Source organism: Xenopus laevis, chromosome 1S, assembly GCF_017654675.1.
Source record: "Xenopus laevis strain J_2021 chromosome 1S, Xenopus_laevis_v10.1, whole genome shotgun sequence".
Taxonomy (NCBI): Eukaryota; Metazoa; Chordata; class Amphibia; order Anura; family Pipidae; genus Xenopus; species Xenopus laevis.
In genome coordinates this window covers 95,495,003-95,522,978 of record NC_054372.1, presented here as the reverse complement: position 1 = coordinate 95,522,978, position 27,976 = coordinate 95,495,003, and the positions used below count along the sequence as shown (strand labels likewise).

The window sequence follows — 27,976 nt, the reverse complement described above, 5'->3', positions numbered from 1 at the left end:
CAGGTTTTAGATGGCTAATGGTAGAAGTGGAAGTGTTAAAGAGACAGTACATGATAAATTTCAAATCTTTTCAAATTTGAATTTGGATTATTCCCTAGTAGAACTACACTAAAAATAGCTCAAAATTAGATTTTTTTAAATCAAATTTTGACTTGAACCTTGATAAATCTGCCTCTTAGAGTAATGTGATTTTTTTTAACTTTTTTTTTTTAAACTGACATATTTTATTTACTTTCGTTGTACATGAATTGGGTCATCCTTGGCAAAATGTTGGCACATCACTATTATTAACATCTTTACATAGTTCAAGAGCCATTGATTTCTACATGAACTCAGCAGGTTTTAGGTGGAGAATAATTGAATTAGAACTGTTTCCAGGGTCGATTCAAATTTGAGTTAGTGGTTTTAAATTGGAATTTGTGAATTTTGACCAAAAAAAAACTTGAGGGTCTGTAGTACTGAATTTTGGATATTCAACAATAAGCCCATACACGCAATGGGTTAACAGATATTTGCCTTTCCATCAATGGCAACTGTGAAGGTGCAAGCCTGGACAACAGTCATCCTGCCATAAAACAATCCTTGTAGCTACAGTAATGTCCATATCAAAGAGATGCAAATAACTGGACATACTGGTGTGGGTGCAGGGATAGCAAGAGTTCCCAAAGGAATGACACTCTGCTGGATCAACAAAGGGACACCTGGAGCATTGGGTTATGGGATTTCTTTCACAGTGCATCCTAACTTGATTTCAGTCCCTTGTCTATCTAAGAAGAGATGAACCATCTTCAAGAAAAGCTAACATCGACCTGATTGGCTGGGACTGTCTTTTGGGTGTGGCTGTTTTGGGAACAGGGTAGTATGTTTGTTTGAATGGTCTTCCTTATGTGTATATAAAGAGCATTGTAAATACTTTATTAGTTAGTCACTTTCCACTCCCTTCCATTGCATCCTTCCCTATCCCTTTCTACCTCCCTCCATGTTAGTTAGTTCCCTTTATATGTAATACCTTTTAGTTCCTTTGTAAATAAATACCACTTATTTAAAGATCAGTCTGCCTCAAGTCATTAGCCTGGCACCTCAAAATAGAGCAGATCCAACATATTGGCACCCCAGATTTGAGGATTTCAACTAAACCCATCATCCTAAGGAAAAGGAATCTGCTTGGCTGAGAAGATTTGAGAAGCCTGAGACTGACGCGTTAAAGATGAAAGAAGTTAAGGAACACTTTAAGTAAGGTAGTAAGGTCAGTTATTGTGTAGAAACTAAGGTATAGTTTGTTGTTGTTGTGAAGTTTAGTGTTTTGTTTGTGTAAGTAATTGTTTGTAGTGTGTATTGTTTGTTGTAAACATGGAATTTGTTGAAAGATATGTAAACAAATATGCTTCAGCTGATTACAATTCATGTGCAGATGAGTCTTTGACACATCAGTTTAAAAGTCTACTGACACAGTGTCAAAGTTACAACAATAAAGTAAAAGGTAATCATCTTGCAAAAATTGTAAAGAAAATTAAAATGGCCAATGAAATATTAGCATTATTAAAGATGAAAGTTATTGCTGAGAATAAGGCAGAACAGTGGAGAAATGAGAAGGTCCAGTTTAGAGAAGACTTGGAAAAGTTTGGTGAGTCACTTATTGTAGCAGCTAGCACTTCAGAAGAGCATATTTCAGAATTAGAAGAACTGAGGGAGAAGGTAGAACTTTTAGCTAAACAGAATGATTTGTTAGAAGAAAAGTTGAAGGATTGTGAGGAGAGGTGCAGGCTCAGAGAACAAGAGGTGATATCTTTAGAAAGCAAGGCTGGATATGAACTAAATGTCCCAGTAAGTATCTGCCCTGTTACTGAGCAAGAGATAAAAGATGGAGAACAAGGTATAAGACTAGAGATGTCGCGAACTGTTCGCCGGCGAACTTGTTCGCGCGAACATCGGGTGTTCGCGCTCGCCGGAAGTTCGCGAACGTCGCGCGACGTTCGCCATTTTGGGTTCGCCATTGTTGGCGCTTTTTTTTGCCCTCTCACCCCAGACCAGCAGGTACATGGCAGCCAATCAGGAAGCTCTCCCCTGGACCACTCCCCTTCCCTATAAAAACCGAAGCCCTGCAGCGTTTTTTCACTCTGCCTGTGTGTGCTGAAGAGATAGTGTAGGGAGAGAGCTGCTGCCTGTTAGTGATTTCAGGGACAGTTGAAAGTTTGCTGGCTAGTAATCGTTTTGATACTGCTCTGTTATTGGAGGGACAGAAGTCTGCAGGGGTTTGAGGGACATTTTAGCTTAGGTAGCTTTGCTGGCTAGTAATCTACCTTCTACTGCAGTGCTCTGTATGTAGCTGCAGTGGGCAGCTGTCCTGCTTCTGATCTCATCTGCTGACTGCTGCAATAACAGTAGTCCTTGTAAGGACTGCTTTTATTTATTTTTTTGTTGTTTTACTACTACTACTACTACTACTACTATAAGAGCCCAGTGCTATTAGTCTAGCAGTGTTGGGGAGTGGGACTGGTGTGCTAATCTGCTGCTCCTAGTAGTTCAGCAGCACCAACTTTAATTTTTTTTTTTAATATTCATTTTTTTTTTATTTTACTTTTTTTTATTTTACTACCGCTGTAGTAGTGTATAAGTTGACCTTTTAGGCATTATTTGCCCTGTAGGCATTATTTGCACACTGTTTTCTTCAACCCGCCATCGAGCTGTGTGACCTTGTTCCCATTCTGTCTAAATATCCATAATATTACCGTCTCCAGAAAAAACACCGGAGTCACTTTTTTCAAGCAGCATTCATATATTTTACGTAATCCGTATCCACCGCTGTAGTAGTGTATACGTTGGCCTTGTAGGCATTATTTGCACACTGTTTTCTTCAACCCGCCATCGAGCTGTGTGACCTTGTTCCCATTCTGTCTAAATATCCATAATATTACCGTCTCCAGAAAAAACACCGGAGTCACTTTTTTCAAGCAGCCATAATATATTTTACGTAATCCGTATCCACCGCTGTAGTAGTGTATACGTTGGCCTTGTAGGCATTATTTGCACACTGTTTTCTTCAACCCGCCATCGAGCTGTGTGACCTTGTTCCCATTCTGTCTAAATATCCATAATATTACCGTCTCCAGAAAAAACACCGGAGTCACTTTTTTCAAGCAGCCATAATATATTTTACGTAATCCGTATCCACCGCTGTAGTAGTGTATACGTTGGCCTTGTAGGCATTATTTGCACACTGTTTTCTTCAACCCGCCATCGAGCTGTGTGACCTTGTTCCCATTCTGTCTAAATATCCATAATATTACCGTCTCCAGAAAAAACACCGGAGTCACTTTTTTCAAGCAGCCATAATATATTTTACGTAATCCGTATCCACCGCTGTAGTAGTGTATACGTTGGCCTTGTAGGCATTATTTGCACACTGTTTTCTTCAACCCGCCATCGAGCTGTGTGACCTTGTTCCCATTCTGTCTAAATATCCATAATATTACCGTCTCCAGAAAAAACACCGGAGTCACTTTTTTCAAGCAGCCATAATATATTTTACGTAATTCGTATCCACCGCTGTAGTAGTGTATACGTTGGCCTTGTAGGCATTATTTGCACACTGTTTTCTTCAACCCGCCATCGAGCTGTGTGACCTTGTTCCCATTCTGTCTAAATATCCATAATATTACCGTCTCCAGAAAAAACACCGGAGTCACTTTTTTCAAGCAGCCATAATATATTTTACGTAATCCGTATCCACCGCTGTAGTAGTGTATACGTTGGCCTTGTAGGCATTATTTGCACACTGTTTTCTTCAACCCGCCATCGAGCTGTGTGACCTTGTTCCCATTCTGTCTAAATATCCATAATATTACCGTCTCCAGAAAAAACACCGGAGTCACTTTTTTCAAGCAGCCATAATATATTTTACGTAATCCGTATCCACCGCTGTAGTAGTGTATACGTTGGCCTTGTAGGCATTATTTGCACACTGTTTTCTTCAACCCGCCATCGAGCTGTGTGACCTTGTTCCCATTCTGTCTAAATATCCATAATATTACCGTCTCCAGAAAAAACACCGGAGTCACTTTTTTCAAGCAGCCATAATATATTTTACGTAATCCGTATCCACCGCTGTAGTAGTGTATACGTTGGCCTTGTAGGCATTATTTGCACACTGTTTTCTTCAACCCGCCATCGAGCTGTGTGACCTTGTTCCCATTCTGTCTAAATATCCATAATATTACCGTCTCCAGAAAAAACACCGGAGTCACTTTTTTCAAGCAGCCATAATATATTTTACGTAATCCGTATCCACCGCTGTAGTAGTGTATACGTTGGCCTTGTAGGCATTATTTGCACACTGTTTTCTTCAACCCGCCATCGAGCTGTGTGACCTTGTTCCCATTCTGTCTAAATATCCATAATATTACCGTCTCCAGAAAAAACACCGGAGTCACTTTTTTCAAGCAGCCATAATATATTTTACGTAATCCGTATCCACCGCTGTAGTAGTGTATACGTTGGCCTTGTAGGCATTATTTGCACACTGTTTTCTTCAACCCGCCATCGAGCTGTGTGACCTTGTTCCCATTCTGTCTAAATATCCATAATATTACCGTCTCCAGAAAAAACACCGGAGTCACTTTTTTCAAGCAGCCATAATATATTTTACGTAATCCGTATCCACCGCTGTAGTAGTGTATACGTTGGCCTTGTAGGCATTATTTGCACACTGTTTTCTTCAACCCGCCATCGAGCTGTGTGACCTTGTTCACATTTTGTCTAAATATTGATAATATTATCGTCTCTAGAAAAACCACTTGAGTTACTTTTTTTCAAGCAGCATTCATATATTTTACGTAATCCGTATCCACCGCTGTAGTAGTGTATACGTTGACCTTGTAGGCATTATTTGCACACTGTTTTCTTCAACCCGCCATCGAGCTGTGTGAGCTTGTTCACATTTTGTCTAAATATTGATAATATTATCGTCTCTAGAAAAACCACTTGAGTTACTTTTTTTCAAGCAGCATTCATATATTTTACGTAATCCGTATCCACCGCTGTAGTAGTGTATACGTTGACCTTGTAGGCATTATTTGCACAGTGTTTTCTTCAACCCGCCATCGAGCTGTGTGACCTTGTTCACATTTTGTCTAAATATTGATAATATTATCGTCTCTAGAAAACCACTGAGTTACTTTTTTCAAGCAGCATTCATATATTTTACGTAATCCGTATCCACCGCTGTAGTAGTGTATACGTTGACTTTGTAGGCATTATTTGCACAGTGTTTTCTTCAACCCGCCATCTAGCTGTGTGTATTATCGTTTCCAGAAAAACCAACTGAGTTTTTGTTGTTGTTGTTGTTTTTTTAAAAATAATGCCAGGCAAAGGCAGGCCTCCACGCAGAGGCCGTGCTAGGGGCCGTGCTGCTATGCAATCCTGTGGCCCTAGCAAATTGCCCAGTTTTAAAAAGCAATGACCCTGAACTCCCAAAATGCTGAAGAGGTAGTTGACTGGCTTACACAGCACACCCCATCCTCTACCGTTTCTAACTTTACCACAACATCTCCTCATCCTCCACTGCTATGGCCACCCCACGTAACACTTCCTCCACCACCGGTGCCCCTTCTTCACTGGGGTCAGAGGAGTTATTTTCCAATGAGTTTCTTGAACTGAGTAATGCGCAACCATTATTGCCAGAAGAAGATGAAGGAGATGAGGACTTACACCAGATTTAATTCTGGCAGAGAACACGATAGAGATGGACATAATGAGTGATGAGGAGGAGGTCCCCGCTGCTGCTTCCTTCTGTGATGTGTCAGAAGAAATTGATGCATCTGAGGAGAATGATGATGAGGAGATTGATGTTTTGTGGGTGCCTAGTAGAAGAGAGCAAGAGGAGGGTAGTTCAGATGGAGAGACGGAGAGTCAGAGAGGCAGTAGGAGAATAAGACTTAGAAGAAGCAGGGAGGACAGCCGCAGGGATCAGTAGGGCAACAACATGTATCGGCACCTGTGTTCAGCCGGCCAACGCACCCGCCATTGCCGCCAATACCGCAACTCCGCCAACTTCTACTGTTACCGCCAGATCGCACACTTCCAAAAAGTCAGCAGTGTGGGATTTTTTTAATGTGTGTGCCTCTGACAAAAGCATTGTAATTTGCAATGAGTGCAGTCAGAAACTGAGCCTTGGTAAGCCCAACAGCCACATAGGTACAACTTCTATGCGAAGGCACATGAGCGGCAAGCACAAAGCACTTTGGGAGCAACACCTCAAAGGCAACAGGCAAACTAAAAGCCACACTCCTTCTGGTCCAGCATCTTACTGCTCTACCTCTGCTCTCCTTGACCCGTCTGAACCACCCTCCACTCCGCCTTCCACCTTGACCACCTGTTCCCATTCCCAGTCATCTGCCACCAGCCAAGTTTCTGTGAAGGCCATGTTTGAGCGTAAGAAGCCAATGTCTGACTGTCACCCCTTGCCCGGCGTCTGACAGCTGGCTTGTCTGCACTCTTAGCCCGCCAGCTTTTACCATACCAGCTGGTGGACTCTGAGGCCTTCCGCAAATTTGTAGCAATTGGGACACCGCAGTGGAAGGTACCCAGCCGCAATTTTTTTTCTAAAAAGGGAATACCACACCTGTACCAACATGTGCAGAGCCAAGTTACCGCATCTCTGTCACTTAGTGTTGGGCCAAAGGTCCATATGACTACTGACGCATGGTCCTCCAAGCATGGTCAGGGCAGGTATGTCACCTACACTGCCCACTGGGTGAACTTGGTAATGGCTGGGAAGCAGGGAATGGTAGCTCAACAACACACAGTGGAGTTGGTGTCACCGCCACGGATTGCACGCGGTTCTGCCACCACCTCTACTCCTCCATCGCTCTCTACCTCGTCTTCTTCTTCTTCTTACTCTGCTGCTGGGTCCTCCTTCTCCTCCTCCACACCTGTGCACCCCCAGCTCCCCCTAGGCTATTCGACGTGCCAGGTACGCCGTTGTCACGCTGTCTTGGGGATGACGTGCCTGGAAAGCAAAAACCATACCGGATCTGTACTCCTGTCATCTCTGCAGTCACAGGCCGATCGGTGGCTGACCCCACACCAACTGCAGATCGGAAAAGTGGTGTGTGACAATGGAAGCAATCTGTTGGCAGCGTTGAGACTAGGCAATTTAACACATGTGCCCTGCATGGCACATGTGTTAAATTTAATAGTCCAACGTTTTGTCTCCAAGTACCCAGGATTCCAGGACGTTCTCACCCAGTCCAGAAAGGTGTCGGCCCATTTCAGACGTTCCTACACAGCCATGGCACGCCTTGCTGACATTCAGCAGCGCTACAACATGCCAGTCAGGCGTTTGATTTCTGACAGCCAGACTCGCTGGAATTCAACGCTCCTTATGTTGGAACGTCTGCTGCAACAACAAAGGGCCGTCAACGAGTACCTTTTTGAACTGGGTGGTAGGACTGGATCTGCACAGCTGGGGATTTTTTTCCCCCGTTACTGGGTGCTTATGCGCGATGCCTGCAGGCTCATGCGACCTTTTGAAGAGGTGACAAATATGGTCAGTCGCACCGAAGGCACCATCAGCGACCTAATACCCTTCGCTTTCTTCCTGGAGCGTGCCGTGCGACGAGTGACAGATGAGGCTGTAGACCAGCGTGACGAGGAGCTGGAAGCGCGCGATTTCTGGTCGGAATCACCAGAACGAACCCAGGCACCTGCTGCAACGCAGGGAGAGGTGCCAGAAGTGGAGTCAGAGGAGGAAGGTGGCTTTGTGGAGAGGAGGAGGAGGACCAACAGGAGCAGGCTTCCCAGGGGGCTAGTGGTGACCTTTTGGGGACCCCTGGTCTTGTACGTGGCTGGGGGGAGGAGACCGTGGATGATGCAGTCCTTGATAATGAGGAAGCGGAGATGGATAGCTCTGCATCCAACCTTGTGAGAATGGGGTCTTTCATGCTGTCATGCCTGTTGAAGGACCCCCGTATCAAGAGGCTTAAGGAGAAGGACCTGTACTGGGTCGCAACGCTACTAGACCCTCGGTACAAGCATAAAGTGTCAGAAATGTTACCAACATACCACAAGTCCGAAAAGATGCGGCATTTACAAACCAGCCTGCAAAACATGTTGTACAATGCTTTTAAGGGTGATGTCACTTCAGGAACTCATCAACATTCCAGGGGCAGAGGTGCCAGTAATCCTGCCACGAGCACACCTGCAAGGACAAAGCCCTTTGGCCAGTCTGTAACGTCAGACATGCAAATGTTTTTCTGTCCAAGGCAGCGCCACAACCCTTCTGGATCCACCCTCAAAGAACGCCTCGACCGGCAGGTAGCGGACTACCTGGCATTAACTGCAGATATCGACACTCTGAGGAGCGATGAACCCCTGGACTACTGGGTGCGCAGGCTTGATCTGTGGCCAGAGCTGTCACAATTTGCCATGAACCTCTTGTCTTGCCCAGCCTCAAGTGTGCTCTCAGAAAGGACCTTCAGTGCAGCAGGAGGGATTGTAACTGAGAAGAGAACTCGCCTAGGTCACAAAAGTGTCGATTACCTGACCTTTATTAAAATGAATGAGGGGTGGATCTCGGAGGGTTACTGCACGCCGGAAGACTTGTTCTGACTTCTATGCAGCTGTCCTTCTCTTCAAGCCTCATGACTCCACACACAGCTGTCCTTTAGCGTCCTCCTCCTCCCTCCGCCACCGTTACAAACTAGGGTGCAAACCCTACTGGTTTAATTTTTTCTGGCCTCTGTGCTTCAGTGGCTGCGACCAAAAAAATGCCTATTTTCTGCATTTATATGACATAATTTTTCTGGCCTCTGTGCTTCAGTGGCTGCAACCAAAAAATTTATATTTTCAGCATTTATATGGCATAATTTTTCTGTCAACTGTGCTTCAGTGGCTGCGACCAAACAAATGCATATTTTCTGCATTTATATGGCATAATTTTTCTGGCCTCTGTGCTTCAGTGGCTGCAACCAAAAAAATTACTATTTTCAGCATTTATATGGCATATTTTTTCTGGCAACTGTGCTTCAGTGGCTGCGACCAAAAAAATGCATATTTTCTGCATTTATATGGCATAATTTTTCTGGCCTCTGTGCTTCAGTGGCTGCAACCAAAAAAATTTATATTTTCAGCATTTATATGGCATAATTTTTCTGTCAACTGTGCTTCAGTGGCTGCGACCAAAAAATGCATATTTTCTGCATTTATATGGCATAATTTTTCTGGCCTCTGTGCTTCAGTGGCTGCAACCAAAAAAATTTATATTTTCAGCATTTATATGGCATAATTTTTCTGGCAACTGTGCTTCAGTGGCTGCGACCAAAAAAATGACTATTTCAGCATTTATATGGCATATTTTTTCTGGCCTCTGTGCTTCAGTGGCTGTGGCCAAAAAAACTGGGCAAACAATGCCTACAAGGTCAACGACGTTGACCTTGTAGGCATTGTTTGCCCAGTTTTTTTGGCCACAGCCACTGAAGCACAGAGGCCAGAAAAAATATGCCATATAAATGCTGAAAATAGTCATTTTTTGCCATACGTTGACTCAACGTATATGGCAAAAAATGACTATTTTCAGCATTTATGTGACATATTTTTTCTGGCAACTGTGCTTCAGTGGCTGCAACCAAAAAAACTGGGCAAACAATGTCTACAAGGTCAACGTATGGCGAAAATTACTATTTTCAGCATTTATATGGCATATTTTTTCTGGCAACTGTGCTTCAGTGGCTGCGTCCAAAAAAACTGGGCAAACAATGTCTACAAGGTCAACGTATGGCGAAAAATGACTATTTTCAGTATTTATATGGCATATTTTTTCTGGCAACTGTGCTTCAGTGGCTGCGTCCAAAAAAACTGGGCAAACAATGCCTACAAGGTCAACGTATGGCAGTTGTTTAAAGAGAACAGTAGATTACTAGCCAGCAAAGCTACCTAAGCTAAAATGTCCCTCAAATCCCTGCAGACTTCTGTCCCTCCAATACAGAGCAGTATCAAGCAGATTACTAGCCAGCAAACTTACTATCATCTGTCCCTGAAATCACTAACAGCTCTCCCCCTACACTATCTCTTCCAAGCACACACAGGCAGATTTTTCAGATACATTTTTGCCCTTGATCCCCCTCTGGCATGCCACTGTCCAGGTCGTTGCACCCTTTAAACAACTTTAAAATCATTTTTCTGGCCAGAAATGTCTTTTCTAGATGTTAAAGTTCGCCTTCCCATTGAAGTCTATGGGGTTCGCGAACCGTTCGCAAACCGCTCGCATTTTTGCGCAAGTCCGCGAATATGTTCGCGAACTTTTTTTCCGACGTTCGCTACATCCCTATATAAGACCACAAACATTACCTAGTCCAACTCTCTTTAGCCCCCAATCAGAATGTGCTAGACAACGGATCAATAATACATATGTGCCAACTGATAATAATATTCATTCAAACTCAGCAGCACTGAAAATACAAGAGGTTATAAGTTTGACCCAGATATTGGGAAAGTTTGACACTAATTTATGCCCTATTAGCCTTTCCAATAAATTGGAAGCCGTGGTCAAACAATATAACCTTGGAAATAAAGATGCATGTGCCTTGCTTAGAGCATGGCTCCCATATCAGTTGGCTGCAGAACTTAGGCCTCCGGTTGGTAAGCACATTGGGACATTGTCCAATATCAATGAAAATTGGGGAAGTACCACTGAAAGGTTAAGAGAGTTGCAAAGGATTTTGGGTGGGCGAGATATAAGAGGTACAAATGCATTGGAGAATGCAAGGTATAGGAAAGGAGATGATCCAATGTTATTTTGCACTGATTATCTCTCCCTATATAAAGTTGTATTCAACTGCCCTGATATGTTGCCAGATGAGCCCAATTTCCTCTACTCAATGGCAAATAAATGTAATGTTGATTACAACACAAGAACTGCCCTTAGGTATGCCACCTCATACAACAACTTTATAAATACACTTAGGGATTGGTCTCAGGAGTCTTTTGAATTCCAGAGACATATTTCTGTTGCTTCTAAAAACAACCAAAGCAGGAGATTTCCACGGAAATGTTACAGTTGTGGTAAGTATGGTCATATTGCTCGATTTTGCAGAACTTCTGCCAATCAGCATGATACTTACCCAATCCATTCAATACAGAGACAAGAGGGGGATGCACAGGAAAATCTAAATGATTATCTCCTAGACCATAGCCCTCCCTCAGAGCCTGAAACTGTTATCTCCTCTGATAACATAGACACAGGTTCCAATAGTGCAGGAGATCAAAAAGAGAGCCAAAATGAGCCCAAAAGGGAATTTCACACACCTCCCTGTAAAACAGGAAAAGAAGGGACAACTGCCCCACCCTTTATGCCTTGGGTGAACATTCCACTGTGGCTTTACAGCAGTTGGTCTCACATTGCTATGCAAATGCTAATGGCCAATTTAGCACAGTTTGCCCAGGGTGTACCAAACACAAATATGCCTGTTTCTAATGACAAGGAATGTGATGGAATTAAAACTAGATATGGCCATGACCACTGTATAATGGATATGTACTATGTTATTTGTAATGTTATGTATATTAATTATATGTATGTTTCTTTTTCAGAGTACTAGTGGAAGAACGATTGTCCATTTACCCTGTAAAATGAAGAAGATACTGTGATTTTAAAATTGATTTTTGTTTCAACAGGTTGTAGATTTGTTTTAAGGAGCACAGCACCTGATGACTTTGTGTCTTACACTAAATAACCCTGATTAACTGGATAACTGTATTGTTTTTAAAACCACGTGGTACAATCAATGAGCTCAATAGTAAAATAATTGTTTGCAAACAATTTAAAAAACAATATTTAAACTCAATAACATCTCTTCACAATACTGGTGTCCTTGGTATATTATTAACTTTATTGTCCACAGGTATTTGTTTTGTTCATGTATTTGTGTTGTTAAATGTAAATGTGTTATCTTTGTTTTACATGTCTCTGTTTAGTGTTTTGTGTTAGTTTGTATACAGTATTAGTATCTTCATTGTTTTAATCAAAACACTGCTAAAAATAGCAGACCGTGTAATTTTGAATTTTTTTTTTTGCTCTCTACTTGCATAATGGTACCTATGTTTTTCGGTACCAAATGGGGGTGATCATAGTTTTTCTTTCCTAAAGCCCACCAAAAGATACATGAAAATGTTTTTACAATTTCTATTGTTATTTTTTTTTTTTGCAGCTCTCATTTTATGTTATTTTTTTTAAACAGAATGTATTGAACAGATAATAATGCTACGCATATGGTCCTGCTCTTGCTCTTTTATTTCGAGGATCCATGAAACTACATAGAAAAAATTTGGGCCCTGGATCAACAGAGTTTGGTTATATTTTGAAAGGCAAATGTGTTTAGAACTTTTGAATTTTATTAAAACAGGTTTCAGAACAACATTACTCACAGATTGTTTAGGTTAAATGGAAAACATAGGGCACAACTTTCATCATAGAATAAGTATGTTTATGTGTATATATATATATATATATATATATATATATATCACTATAAGTATGTTATTAATATTTGTTTTTAGTTAATGATGTGGTTCGTTGTTTTTACATAGAAGTGAATTTAAATATAAAGTTAGAAGGCATTATGTGGATAAAAATAACATTAATATAAGAATATGCAGACTAGCGAACAAATGTCTGTAGTATATAAAGTTTAATTTGATGTTATGCTACATGAAATGCATGTGTATATGTCATGTGCAATGTTTGGTGGTATTGAAAACCGATGTTATTGCCATATCTTATCATGTGTGAATGTGAGTGAATGGTGTATTGTTGTATGTCCCCTGCCCATTGGCATAATACACCGAGAGAGCCACAGGTCCGAAGAGGATTTGCCACAACTTGCGAAGAGGATTTGCCACGACAGTAATTATGTTTGTTTTCATAGAATATCCAAAAGTATGTTTGTCATTCTGACACACAAAAAAAAAAGTGGGGAATGTAGTACTGAATTTTGGATATTCAACAATAAGCCCATACACGCAATGGGTTAACAGATATTTGCCTTTCCATCAATGGCAACTGTGAAGGTGCAAGCCTGGACAACAGTCATCCTGCCATAAAACAATCCTTGTAGCTACAGTAATGTCCATATCAAAGAGATGCAAATAACTGGACATACTGGTGTGGGTGCAGGGATAGCAAGAGTTCCCAAGGGAATGACACTCTGCTGGATCAACAAAGGGACACCTGGAGCATTGGGTTATGGGATTTCTTTCACAGTGCATCCTAACTTGATTTCAGTCCCTTGTCTATCTAAGAAGAGATGAACCATCTTCAAGAAAAGCTAACATCGACCTGATTGGCTGGGACTGTCTTTTGGGTGTGGCTGTTTTGGGAACAGGGTAGTATGTTTGTTTGAATGGTCTTCCTTATGTGTATATAAAGAGCATTGTAAATACTTTATTAGTTAGTCACTTTCCACTCCCTTCCATTGCATCCTTCCCTATCCCTTTCTACCTCCCTCCATGTTAGTTAGTTCCCTTTATATGTAATACCTTTTAGTTCCTTTGTAAATAAATACCACTTATTTAAAGATCAGTCTGCCTCAAGTCATTAGCCTGGCACCTCAAAATAGAGCAGATCCAACAGGGTCTGAGGAGCATTAGCAATAAATATGTAGAATTTGTGTACTGCAACATCATTGGGACTTGCAGATGTCTTGCTGAACACATAGGACCCATTTGTATAGTAGTGCAGACAGATAAGATTCCTCTTTACATTCATTTTCTCTTTTATCCCACTAACAGATCAAAAGGAGGTAATCTCGCATGATTTTTCCCTTGGTGCTTTTCGTGTACATTTTTGTAAACATTCATTGAAAAAGGACAGAGGTATCCAGGGCCAGGCCAGCCAGATGTCCCAGGCAATCTGGCCGGCCGCAAAGCCCCCTCCACCGCTCACGTACATGAGTGCGTAAACATGATCGCAAGTGCATGCATGCTGAATAGCTGCGTCACTCCAGGTGCAAGTATGAACGCCCCCCTTCCCTTGCGTATGTGCACAAACAAGCATGACAACAAGACTCTTTAGACCGGACTGGGGTAGGCCCCCCCAACTTTACGCCCTAGGAATGTGCCTACTCGCCTACCCATAGTTCTTGACCTGGCTGTTTCTGACTAGTTTTAACACTTAAATGTCATTACTCACAGTAGATAAGTGATAAGTTAATTAAGAAAAAATATGCTGTATATAAATATGGTAAGTGTGTTGTCTTACAACTTTTATTTAATAACAGTAAGTGAGCATAATTTAGCTTATTTTGCTTAAAGGGAATCTACATATCAGCTGTCTTTTGAGTCACTCTCTATAAACTATTGAAAATGATTGATAGAGTTTATAGCAATTTACCAGTCATTTATATATTTTGTGGTTATTTATATTTTATGTGATTGTGATAATTTTGTATTAAAAATTAACAAGTTTGATCTGTGAAAATTGTTACATATAGCATAATAAATAAATCCTTGTTGTTTCATTCAATGGAGTCTGATTGACGTCCAGCAGAATAACTTAAAGTTGTTGCACCCCACAGTAAAATCATTTTAGGGCCCTATTAAAGTTTGAAAATTAATAAATACTGTATGCTAAAACTGTCAGTGCCCTACAGGGGCCCCTTAAGTCTCCTGAGGGGTAACAGCAATGTAGCACACTTTTTTTTTAATTTTATCTTTGAATTTTAATCATTTTGAGATTCCTTTTTATCTCTGCTGCATGACATGTTCAATGCCTAAGCATTTAATGTGCAGTTGTTGTTATCCCATACATGGAACTAATGGATAATCCAGTCTGCAGAGCTCCTTATGATAAGTTGGCCAGGGGATCAGGGCCACTGATAATAAATCCATGTTGTTGCATTCACTGGAGTCTGATTGACGTCCAGCAGAATAACTTAAAGTTGTTGCACCCCACAGTAAAATCATTTTAGGGCCCTATTAAAGTTTGAGAATAATAAATATGCTAAAACTGTCAGTGCCCCACTGAGGACCCTTAAGTCTCCTGAGGGGTAACAGCAATGTAGCACATCTTTTTGGGAGACCTAATGATTTATTTTTAAATGTTATCGTTGAATTTTAATCATTTTGAGATTTCTTTTGATCTCTGCTGCATGGCATGTTCAGTGCCTAAGCATTTAATACTTTAATATTCCAGTGATCAGCTGCTAAATGTTTGCTGATTTATCAAACTCAAGAATTGACGAAATGATCATTACAACCAAGTAATCAGACCCATATTTTACCCTAAATGGTTATGTTTTGGGAATATTTATAAAAGTTAACTGGACATTTTCAGGCAAATAAAAACATTCTTATTTAGTAAATCATAAATGAATGATTTGACCTAAAACGCTACTGCATGTATAAATAAATAAATTAATAAATAACACAAGGAATTTGGAGCATGTTGCTTTAATTGAACTCATTGAAATAAAACAAATGTATCAGTAAATGTTTGAGTTGATTTAAAACTTGTGATAAACTCTCCTGAATGATCCAATTCTGGGGCTTGAGGCTCCCCAGTCACTGTATTTCCTGTATTGTCCAGGTCTCAGGTAGTATTGACGCCCCCTGTAGTTGGGTTCCTCGTAGAACATCCAGTGTCCATCAAACACATTGCAGGAGTGAATGTCATTGAAATGGAATCGATCATAAGTATTGGGGCAGTCATCAAAGAACTCCATCATCTGCCCTTGATAGTCTCCTTTTTCGTAGATTCTCATTTTGTATTGGCCATTGTGCTTTAGAAATAAAAAAGGAAATGTAGAGACATTGTCAAAGCATGCCATTTGATGGTTGTAAAAACACTTTACCTACTTTGTACTATATGGAAACTGTTTTATTGACATCTTTAAATATCCTGTAGCTTTTACATTTTTTCTCTACTGTTCTACAGGTTTTGATCATATGTATGTAATATCAGTGAGGACAGTATGTTGCAGTCATAACATATTATACCAGGGTTCCTTAAAAAAAAAAAAAATGACTATGTTTTGAATAACTGTTTTTAAACTTAAAGTTAAATATTTTAATTGCACGTTTTAACAAAAATTAAGAAACGGCGAAACAAGTCAGTGGTGACATAGCAGGTGTAGAAGCACACGGACTGTGAAGCTGGGGCAAGCGCAGTGGATCTAGGCGAACGCTGAACAGACACGCTGGATGCGCAGTAGAGACTGCGAAGCTGCCAGCAGCAGGACTTGGTTTTAAAACTGATTTTATGCGAATGAATATTCCATGCTTGTGAGTGTAAACTTTTACTTACTATAAAAATTATAATTACGTTTCTACACATGCTGCCTTCTTATTGCCCATAAAGGAGAAAGGGGAAAAAGAAGATTTAACTTGGGAACGGAATTCACGCTGTGATAAGCTCTGGTTTACTGGCTTTCTTGTGAGTATAATATACCACCAGAAACACTAGGATTTTAGGTGGACAGATTCAACCCCATCTTTCTATGGATCACTTGTCTGCTGCATTTAACCCACTGTTCACTAAAACAAGTTTATGGGACACATTTAATGAGTATTTGAACACTTATATGGTGGTTTTTTATATATTATAAAATACTACACTATATTACTTTTCTGTTTTTTTCCCTCCTCAAATCACTTTGAGGTATACAGCGATTTTTTGAAACTTTTTAATTTTTGGAGGTGGAAGAGAGCCTGGTGATCGCTGGATTGGGAACACACTGCGTTTGGGAGTCGTTTTGTATTTATACGTTTTAACAAAAAACTGTAATTAGTTTCTCTTACTTCTGGAAAGTGTAGGAATTTTATATAGGACATTTTGGTTTGGATTAGTTCAGATTTTTTTCCAAACTAATGATTAAGCTTCTAAATAAAGGCTATTCTCTAAAACTGGTAAGCGTTTTCCCAGAACTCCTGCTGGTTTTCATACAACTAAAGTGAAATTCTGGCTGTAGGTTGTGTAATCGTCAATAACACTTACTTGAGGAATAAAGCGACAGGACCTGATGTTGTCGTTGAAGCCCATCCATCTCTGAAAGTCTGGGTATTCTCCTTGCCAGAGATAATACTGGTGTCCCCTGTAACTGGGGTGCTCATAGAGGATCCAGTTTCCACCCTGTACCCTGATGGAGTTGCAGCGATTGAAGTATGAGGACAGGTCAGAACATTCTGAGCCACACTCATAGTGGCGGCCTTGGAAGTTCTTTTCCTCGTAGAAGAAGATCTGAAAAATATTGATATGTTATTTTTCTAAAAAAACGCTGTTATTAATCTTATTTTGCTGGCAATTGGGAAAAATACATTTGACTGTAATCCTGCTACAAAGATCTCAGGCAGTGATTAAATGATGTATGTATGCAATGTGGGGGTTTGGTACATTTCCTAAGAAAGGTGGCCATGAAAAATATGTATTTGGTGCAAATTGTTTCCTATTTTATTCAATGTAAATAATTGTAATTGCTATTATTAGGCTCCTATGTAATTGTTTTAATTTAGGAAAACTATGCACCCAAAATGAACACATAAGCAACAGATAGTTTATAACATAATATGTGGCCTATTAAAGAATCTCACCAAACTGCAATATAGATATCAGTAAATATTGCCCTATTAAATCATTTCCCTTGAGCAACCATTATGTGATGGTCTCTGGGCTCCCTCAGAGGTCACCTGACCAGAAGTAACGGAGCTCTAACTGTAACAGGAAGAAGTGTGGGAGCAAAAGACAGAATTTTGTCCATTAATAAGTATTCCCTTGGTTTGTGTATGTGCACCATGAATTGTATGATCCCAGGGGTGACCCTTAGTTCTTAAAATGGCAATTTTCTATTTTTGATTAAACAAGCACATACTGCTAAAAAATAAAAATAACAAATAACAGAATAAACATACATGTAAGCACGAGTTCTAAAGTGTGTAAAAACCACCAGAATGTTAAAGATTTTGGCTTACCTTTCCCATTTTGATTGATTGGAAGTTTCAGTGCAATGGAATGGAGAGATGAAGCAGCCTTTATATATGTCCTGTATTGCTGCTGTCTGTATAAGCTGAGCCTAGAGCTTTTGTTTTTGTCTAGTAAGGTAAATGTAAAGACCTTTTGTTTTGTATTGTGTTCCATGTTGTATTGTGACAATTTCTGGCACCTATGTTCCATACATTATCTGATGAGCTACCCTGCATTTCCAATTGTCAAAGCTTTGTAAGTGGACAACTAGAATGTATTTTCAGCAGTGGAACAGAGTCTATTCATAGTGGCAGATTTACTAAAGGGCGAATTGTCGCCAGTGACCAATTCGCACACTTCGCCAGGCAAAAATTTGTTACCACTTCACTAATTCACTAAAATGCGAAGTTCTGTCCTCCGTGCTGAACACTGACGATTTTTCACTAGCGATACTTCTTCGGTGCGAGCATTTCATAACTAAGATTTGCAAGCGAAAAGTTGCTAGTGATCTTACACTTATGTCAATTTGAATAGGGCAGGTACATTAAAGTCACATGGACGTCTTTATTAGAGATATTGGTGCAAATGCTTGAAGTGGCCACTTCTTATTACAAATGTCCAAGGAACCTTAATAAAGACAAAATAGATCATATAATGCCCTAGACATGAGCCCACTGTAAAATGATTATTCCATGGTCCTCAAATGTCTGGGGAAAATTTTTAACCCAAATAAGTTCAAGTTAGGACTTTTGCTGGCAATCCCGCTTTAAAAAAGGGAAAAGTCGCCAGCGTTTTTTCAACTTTAATGCATTTTCGACAGACAGGATATGATGTAAGTGACATAAGATTGAGAAAAATCTAGCTTCATTTTAGCAGTTCACCTGGTCTGAGATGGCAAAGTCAACTCTGGCGAAAGAGGTAAAATTATTAAATAAAAAAATAAAATCTGAATTTGCAGACCAACAACCATTTGCCTGTCGAAAAGACGCCTGGCGATAGAGTGCAAACGATCGCTAATGATGGTCTCTTTTGCTAGTGAATTGTTGTCTGCGCCTGTTGAATTTGCAATGTCCCCGTGCATTGGGTTTCTGGTGAATTTTCACTAGCAGTCCTCTAGTGAAATTCCGCCACTCTCCATTCATTTCTATAGGATTTTGAAAGGAGTATTTATCAATGGATGAACTTTGACTTTCACCCATTGATAAATACTCTTTTAAAAATCCCATAGAAATGAATGGAGAGTGATGGAATTTCACTCTAGAGCAGGGCTGTCCAACTGGTGGCCCGCAGGCCGCACCCCCTCATGTGGCCCTCCACATCAAAGTCTGCCTGCTGTGTCTTCTTACCATATTTAAATTTTAAAAGGTATCACTACAGAGATTAACTGGCCCCTGCATTGTCTAAACCTCAAATTCAGACTAATCCCTATGCTCCCTGTGTGTGTCATACTTTGGTATTTGTTCTGGGGGTTTGTTAGCATTTGAAAATTATTGTTAGTGGCCCCTAAGGTGTTTAATCATATGCTGGGGTACTGTATTAAACACAGGGGAGGAGGAGGCATATGGATTTATGGGTATGTCTTAATATGACTTAGTTTTTTTCACATATGAGTGACATCCTTGCCAGAGCAGGCACAAGGTAGTTTGGCACCCTAGGCAAGAGCTTCAATCAGTGCCCCCTGCCCTGCATTACCATTTCCCTCCTTACTTGGATGTTTTTTTAAATTCTTCCAAATGTAAAGTCGCTGTATTCCTCCAAATAAATTTGGGGGGGAGAATAACAGAAATAAATTTCATATAGTGTAGTATTTTTAAAAGTTTTTTGCTGACCCCCTTGGTGTCTATTTAAAACCACCGTGCTTTATAATTCAGACTATAATTGTGTCATCCAATGTTTCGTGGCAAACTTAAATTCAAAGCAATTTTAAGGAAAAAATAAAAAAAAATAAAAAATATTAAAAAATAAAAAATAAAAAATGGAGGAAAAAGGATTGTTTTGTGAAATATTACATTAAACAGTAGCCAATACGTGCAGCCCTTGCTGTTATTTTTTCACCCTGTGTGCACACAATAATTACATAACTTTTAAGTGCTGAGTGTAAACACTCTAACCACAATTCAGAGACCGATCGTGCCAGTAGCACAAACAACTCACCAGACGTGAGTTTTGAAAGATCAAAGATCAAAAAAGGCAGACTCCAGCCTCCGCTGGTTCCACCGATTATGCTGAGAGATAAAAGAGTTCATGTGCAGATTTCTCTAAAAACAGTTTAATACAAATAAAAATCACACTCACAAACGTTGGCTTGTACACTGCAAATAGTAAGTCTTTTAGCGTCCCAAATTTCCAATCTGACTCCTCGGCGTCCCTGAGAGTCTAGTGTTGCTTCAAAGTGGGCGCTTCTGCACAGATGAGCTGTATCCCGCTTACGCGTTTCGCCTTTGCTGGCTTCTTCCTTGAGCGATGAAGTCAGTTTGCTCTGTCCTTCCTTTATCCCTCACGTTCTCTCAACCTAACTTCATTTAACTTTATTTGTCCTGACAAAACTTTACAAAATCTTTTATCTTCGTATTGCGGCCAAAATACATATATTAAAATCAATCCTGCACCAATCCAATTTAACAATAATGCAACCTTGCTTATTATAGTATACTCATTTAAAAACTTTCTATTTCTATTAAGTGCAGGATTTTTAAATCCATAAAAACATTTTTATAATAAATACATAGAAACACTTTCCCATTTAAAAATCTTTATCTTTTATGGAAAAAAGGGGATATTGTTTTATTACTTAATTTATTCCAAAAAGGCCCTTAGATTAAAATCTATATTTAGGCTTGATGGGATTAATGTTTTGAGCCTATAAATCCACCAGCTCTCTCTTTGTAAGGTCTCTTTGTAAGAATTTGACCACCAAACCCTTACAAAGAGAGAGCTGGTCATACATCTCAATTGAAATTCGAGTTGGTGGTTTTAAAATTGAAATTTGGAAAAAAAAATTGAGGGTCTGAGGACCATAAGCAATAAATATGGTTAATTTGTGTACTACAACATCATTGGGACTTGCAGATGTCTTGGTGAACACATAGGACCCATTTGTATAGTAGTGCAGACAGATAAGATTCCTCTTTACATTCAATTTCTCTTTTATCCCACTAACAGATCGGAGGTGTAATCTCGCAAGATTTTTGCTCCCTGTGATTTTTCCCTTGGGGCTTTTCATACACATTTTTTTATACATTGATTGACAAAGGACAGATATCCAGGGCCGGGCCAGGCTGGGCAGATGTCCCAGGTAATCTGGCCAGGCGGATAGCCCCCTCCGCCGCTCGTTCACATGAATGCTTATACATGATCACACGTGCATGCATGCTGAATACCCGCGTCACTCCAGCTGCAAGTATGAACGCCCCCCTTCCCTTGCATATGTGCGCAAACAAGCAAGACAACAAGAATCTGCAGACCGGACTGCGGTAGGCAGCAGTGAAAGGTATGTGTCTGGTGCCCCCCCAAGCTTTACGCCCTAGGAACGTGCCTACTCTGCCTACCCCTAGTTCTGGCCCTGGCTGTTTCTGACTAGTTTTAACACTTAAATGTCATTACTCACAGTAGATAAGTGAAAGGTTAAAAATATGCTGTATATAAATATGGTAAGTGTGTTGTCTTACCACTTTTATTTAACAACAGGAGGTTAGCATAATTTATCTTATTATGCTTAAAGGGAATCTACATATCAGCTGTATTTTGAGTCACTCTCTATAAACCATTGAAAATGATTGATAGAGTTTATAGCAATTTACTAGTCATTTATTTATTTTGTGGTTATTTATATTTTGTATATTTTGATAATTTTGTATTAAAAACTAACAAGTTTGATCTGTGAAAACTGTTACATATAGCATAGTGGTACAGTTCATATATATAATTTTTAGTAGTGCAGTTATTGTTATCCCATACAAGTAACTAATGGATAATCCAGTCTGCAGAGCTCTTTATGATAAATTGGCCAGGGGATCAGGGCCACTGATAATAGATCCATGTTGTTGCATTCACTGGAGTCTGATTGACATCCAGCAGAGTAACTTAAAGTTGTTGCACCCCACAGTAAAATCATTTTAGGGCCCTATTAAAGTTTGAGAATACTAAATATGCTAAAACTGTCAGTGCCCCTGAGGGGTAACAGCAATATAGCACACTTTTTTGGGGGGGGCATAAAAGTTTTTTTTTAAATGTTATCATTGAATTTTAATCATTTTGAGATTCCTTTTGATATCTTCTGCATGGCATGTTCAACACCTATGCATTTAATACTTTAATACTCCAGTGATCAGCTGCTAAATGTTTGCTGATTTATCAAACTCAAGAATTGACAAAATGATCATTCCAATGAAGTGGTTAGACCCATATTTTACCCTTAATGGTTATGTTTTGGGAATATTTATAACAGTTAACTAGACATTTTCAGGCAAATAAAAACATCCTTATTTATTATTATATACATTATGATTTGAACTAAAATGCTACTCCATGTATAAATAAATAAATAAATAAATAAATAACACACACACAAGTAATGTTTAGTGTTGCTTTAATTGAATTTATTGAACTAATACAAATGTATTAGTAAATGTTTGAATTGATTTAAAACTTGTGATAAACTCTCCTGAATGATCCAATTCTGGGGCTTGAGGCTCCCCAGTCACTGTATTTCCTGTATTCGCCAGGTCTCAGGTAGTATTGACGCCCCCTGTAGTTGGGTTCCTCGTAGAACATCCAGTGGCCATCAAACACATTGCAGGAGTGAATGTCATTGAAACGGAATTGATCATAAGTATTGGGGCAGTCATCAAAGAACTCCATCATCTGCCCTTGATAGTCTCCTCTTTCGTAGATTCTCATTTTGTATTGGCCATTGTGCTTTACAAATAAAGAAGGAAATGTAGAGACATTGTCAGAGCATGCCATTTGATGGTTGTAAAAACACTTTACCTACTAAGTACTATTTGGAAACTGTTTTATTAACATCTTTTAATTTTCTGTAGCTTTTAAATTTTTTCCTTACTGTTCTACAATTTTTGATCATATGTATGTAATATCAGTGATGACAGTATGTTGCAGTCATAACATATTATACCAGGGTTCCTTCTAAAAAAAATTACTATGTTTTTGTATTTTCTCTTACTTTTGGAAAGTGTAGGAATATTATAAAGGACATTTTGGTTGGATTAGTTCAGAGTTTTTTTTAAAACTAATGATTAAGCTTCTAAATAAAGGCTATTCCCTACAACTGGAAAGCGTTTTCCCAGAACTCTTGCTGGTTTTCATACAGCTAAAGTGAAATTCTGGCTATAGGTTGTGTAATCGTCAATAACACTTACTTGAGGAATAAAGCGACAGGACCTGATGTTGTCATTGAAGCCCATCCATCTCTGAAAGTCTGGGTATTCTCCTTGCCAAAGATAATACTGGTGTCCCCTGTAACTGGGGTGCTCATAGAGGATCCAGTTTCCACCCTGTACCCTGATGGAGTTACAGCGATTGAAGTATGAGGACAGGTCAGAACATTCTGAGCCACACTCATAGTGGCGGCCTTGGAAGTTCCTTTCCTCGTAGAAGAAGATCTGAAAAATATTGATATGTTATTTTTCTAAAAACGCTGTTATGAATCTTATTTTAATGGCAATTAGGAAAAATACATTTGACTGTAATCCTGCTTCAAAGATCTCAGGCATTGATTAAATGATGTATACAATGTGGGGGTTTGGTACATTTCCTAAGAAAGGTGCCCATGAAAAATATGTTTTTTGTGCAAATTGTTTCCTATTTTATTCAAAGTGAATAATTGTAATTGCTATTATTTGGCTCCTATGTAGTTGCTTTCATTTAGGAAAACTATGCACCCAAAATGAACACTTCAGCTACAGATAGTTTATATCATAATATGTGGCCTATTAAAGAAGCTCACCAAACTGCAATAGATAGATAGATATCAGTAATATTGCCCTATTAAATCATTTCCCTTGAGCAACCATTTTGTGATGGTCCCTGGACTCCCTCAGAGGTCACCTGTAAGTATTCCCTTGGTTTGTGTGTGTGCACCATGAATTGAATGATCCCTGGGGATGACCCTTAGTTCTTAAAATGGCAATTTTCTATTTTTGATGAAACAAAGCATATATTGCTAAAAAAAATAAATTTTTTGATGAACCTGGATTTAACATTTAAGCTGTTTTGTGTGATATTTTTTAGAGACCTACATTGTGAGGGGTATAGTTTTCCTTTAAATGGAATAGGAATTCTAAAATGTACAATGCCATTCAGAAATAACAGATTAAACATACATGTAAGCACGAGTTCTAAAATGTTTAAAAACCACCAGAATGTTAAAGATTTTAGCTTACCTTTCCCATTTTGATTGATTGGAAGTTTCAGTGCAATGGAATGGAGAGATGAAGCAGCCTTTATATATGTCCTGTATTGCTGCTGTCTGTATAAGCTGAGCCTAGAGCTTTTGTTTTTGTCTAGGAAGGTAAAGGTAAAGACCTTTTGTATTGTATTGTGTTCAACGTTGTGCTGTGACAGAAAGAGCTACCCTGCATTTCCAATTGTCAAAGCTTTGTAGGTGGACAACTAGAAGTTGTCCACAACTCAGCAGTGGAACAGAGTCTATTCATAGGTGCAGATTTACTAAAGGGTGAATTGTTACCAGCAACCGATTCGCACACTTTGCATCACTTTGCCAGGCGCAAATTCGTTACCACTTCGCTAATTCACTAAAATGCAAAGTTGTGTCCTGGGTGCTGAACGCTAACGTTTTTTTTCTAGCGATACTTTTTCAATGCAAGCATTTCATAGCTAAGATTTGCTAGCAAAATGTTGCTAGTGATCTTACACTTATGTCAATTTGAATAGGGCAGGTACATTAAAGTCGCATGGACGTCTTTATTAGAGATATTGGTGCAAGTGCTTGAAGTGGCCACTTCTTATTACACATGTCCATGGAACCTTAATAAAGACAACAGAGATCATATAATGCCCTAGACATGAGTCCACTGTAAAATGAATATTCCATGGCTCTCAAATGTCTGGGAAAAAATGTTAACACAAAAAAGTTTAAGTAAGGACTTTTGCAGGCAATCCCGCTTTAAAAAAAGTCGCCAGCGTATTTTTAAATTTAATGCATTTTCAACAGACAAGATATGATGTAAGTGACATAAGATTGAGGAAAATCTTGCTTCATTTTAGCAGTTCATCTGGTCTGAGTTGACAAAGTCAACTCTGGCGAAAGACGTAACTCAATAAAACCTGAATTTGTGGACCAACGACCATTCACCTGAGCGAAAAGTCACCTGGCGAAAGAGTGCGAACGAATGCTAGTGATGGTCTCTTTTGCTAGCGAATTGTGGTCTGCGCCGGCTGATGTATTAGCAATGTCCCTGTGGTTTGGGTTGCTGGTGAATTTTCGCTAGCGACGGCAACTTGAGTAAATCTGCCCCATAGGGGTATATTTATAAAAGAGTGAAGTTAGAGATCGTCACAGTCCTCTAGAGTTAAATTCTGCCACTCTCCATTCATCTCTATGGGATTTTGAAAGGTGTATTTATCAAAAGATAAACTTTCACTTTCATCCATTGATAACTACTCTTTTAGAAATGAATGGAGAGTGGCAGAATTTCACTCTAGAGGACTGTCGTAATCTCTAACTTCATTTTTTGATAAATATACACCATAGTCTAGTTTTTCAAACATACTAGTGAATACTTTACTTGGCAGCATTTGATCATTAGTTATCATTACTGTTGTCAGGGTTTGCCAATCCTGAAGGATATTCCTTCAAGACGTCTCTTTTATCTGAAGCGACTATCTATTTACTAAAGTTTTTCCCCACATGCCTCCTACCAATGGCGTAACTATAAAGGAAGCAGTCAGCTTTCTCTATAGTATTAGCAACCAGCAGACCAGCAACCAGCAGAGTGTCATGAGATAATGTGTGCCGAACCCCTCCAAATTTTTTAACAGTTATATACAAATAATGGTTATAGCATTTAAATATATTTAAAAAGAACAGCAATGCTTAAAGGGTATGACTTTCGCTAGCATGATTGAAAGCTAGATGGCTGTGCCTGCGCACACTAGCGTGTTAAAAGATAAACAGGGGGTTATTCATCAAAGGTCAAATTTTAGGGGCAGATTTATCACGGGTCAAATTTTGAATAATAAAAACTTTGAAATTCAAATAAAAAAATATCAACCAAAATTAATTTGAATTTGAATCATACGAATCAAATTAACATCGTATTCAATCAAATTAGATTCAAAAATTTTTCCAATTGACTCCACATAGGTTTTAGGAGGTCCCCCATAGGCTAAAATAGCAATTCAGCAGGTTTTAGATGGCTAATGGTCGAAGTGGAAAAAGAAAAAAAGTGTTAAGTGTTAAAGAGACAGTACATGATACATTTCAAATCTTTTCAAATTCAAATCGAATTTGGACTATTCCCTAGTCGAAGTACACAAAAAATAGCTCAAAAAGTTTTTTTAAATTGAATTTTCACTTCGACCCTTGATAAATGTGCCCCTTAGAGTAATTTGATTTTTTTAAAACTTTTTAAACTCTAATAAATTTGTTTTTATTCACAATTTTAATGTCTAAAATTCTATTGAATAGTCCTGACCTGAAAACTTGAATCAAATTCGAATTGTTTTCCTCCAATAAAAAAACAACTTTTGTGCATCACATTTATTTTTGATGGGCAACATTTTTTTCTCCCATTGGTGTCTATGGGCTGTCATTATTGCACCGAAACTTGGCAAAATGTTGGCACAGCACTATTATTAACATCTTCAAATAGTTCAAGAGCCATTGATTTCAACATGAACTTGACAGGTTTTAGGTGGAGAATAGTTGAATTGGAACTGTTTCAGGGTCGAGTGATACATATCAATTCAAATTCGAGTTGGTGGTTTTAAATTGGAATTTGGAAAAAAAATTGAGGGTCTTTGGAGCATCAGGAATCAATATGTAGAATTTGTGTACTACAATGGCATTGGGACTTGCAGATGTCTTGGTGAACACATAGGACCCATTTATAGCAGTAGTGCAGACAGATAAGATTTCTCTTTACATTAATTTTTGCTCCCTATGATTATTCCCTTGGGGCTTTTCGTGTACATTTTTTTATACATTCATTGACAAAGGACAGGGGTATCCAGGGCCAGGCCAGGCCGGCCTAATGTCCCAAGCAATCTGGCCGGCTGCATAGCCCCCTCCGTCACTCGTGTACACGACTGCGTATACATGATCGCACGTGTATGCATGCTGAATGGCCAATTCACTCCAGTATAAACACCCCCCCTTCCCTCATGTACGTGCGCAAACAAGTGAGACAACAAGATTCTGCAGACCAGACTGGGGTAGGCAGCAGTGAAAGGTATGTGTCTGGTGCCCCCCCAAGCTTTACGCCCTTGGAATGTGCCTACTCTGCCTACCCCTAGTTCTTGCTCTGGCTGTTTCTGACTAGTTTTAACACATAAATGTCATTACTCACAGTAAATAAGTGATAGGTTAGCTAAGAACAAATATGCTGTATATAAATATGGTAAGTGTATTGTCTTACAATTTTTATTTAACAACAGTAAGGGGCAAATGTATCAAGCGTCGAATATCGAGGGTTAATTAACCCTCGATATCCAACTGGGGAATTAAAATCCTTTGACTTCGAATATCGAAGCCGAAGGATTTTGCACAAATAGTTCGATCGAACGATCAAAGGAATAATCGTTCGAACTAAGGATTATCGAAGGATTATCCTTTGACCAAAAAAAGATAGCCAAGCCTATGGGGACCTTCCCCATAGGCTAACATTGACTTCGGTAGCTTTTAGGTGGCGAACTAGGGGGTCAAAGTTTTTTTTTTTAAAGAAACAGTACTTCGACTATCGAATGGTAGAATAGTCACACCGATTTTTAGTTAGAATCCTTCGATTCAAAGTCATAGTCGAAGGTTGAAGTAGCCCATTGGATGGTCAA

General features: G+C 39.3%; 3 protein-coding genes across 4 annotated transcripts; 1 reads left to right on the top strand and 2 right to left on the bottom strand.

Annotated features, from left to right (window-relative positions):
* Positions 1-989: 989 nt before the first annotated feature.
* post5.S (posterior protein 5 S homeolog) lies at positions 990-13,004 on the top strand. 2 transcript variants are annotated; one of them, XM_041579933.1, is made up of 3 exons: positions 990-1,875; positions 10,326-10,431; positions 10,570-13,004. In XM_041579933.1, the coding sequence occupies exons 1-3, from the start codon at positions 1,351-1,353 to the stop codon at positions 11,592-11,594; spliced, it is 1,656 nt and encodes a 551-aa protein (XP_041435867.1). In that variant the 5' UTR covers positions 990-1,350; the 3' UTR covers positions 11,595-13,004. The 2 variants fall into 2 exon arrangements, with proteins under 2 accessions (XP_041435867.1, XP_041435866.1); XM_041579932.1 differs by having other exon boundaries at positions 10,326-13,004.
* Positions 13,005-15,431: 2,427 nt separating this feature from the next.
* Positions 15,432-18,096, bottom strand: crygdl.6.S (crystallin gamma D like gene 6 S homeolog). The gene is made up of 3 exons (XM_018243678.2): positions 17,956-18,096; positions 16,985-17,227; positions 15,432-15,770 (listed from the first exon to the last, which is right to left on the bottom strand). The coding sequence occupies exons 1-3, from the start codon at positions 17,962-17,964 to the stop codon at positions 15,495-15,497; spliced, it is 528 nt and encodes a 175-aa protein (XP_018099167.1). The 5' UTR covers positions 17,965-18,096; the 3' UTR covers positions 15,432-15,494.
* A 4,484-nt stretch (positions 18,097-22,580) lies between these two features.
* crygdl.5.S (crystallin gamma D like gene 5 S homeolog) lies at positions 22,581-24,497 on the bottom strand. Its single transcript, XM_018242823.2, has 3 exons — positions 24,349-24,497; positions 23,326-23,568; positions 22,581-22,864 (listed from the first exon to the last, which is right to left on the bottom strand). The coding sequence occupies exons 1-3, from the start codon at positions 24,355-24,357 to the stop codon at positions 22,589-22,591; spliced, it is 528 nt and encodes a 175-aa protein (XP_018098312.1). The 5' UTR covers positions 24,358-24,497; the 3' UTR covers positions 22,581-22,588.
* Positions 24,498-27,976: the final 3,479 nt, after the last annotated feature.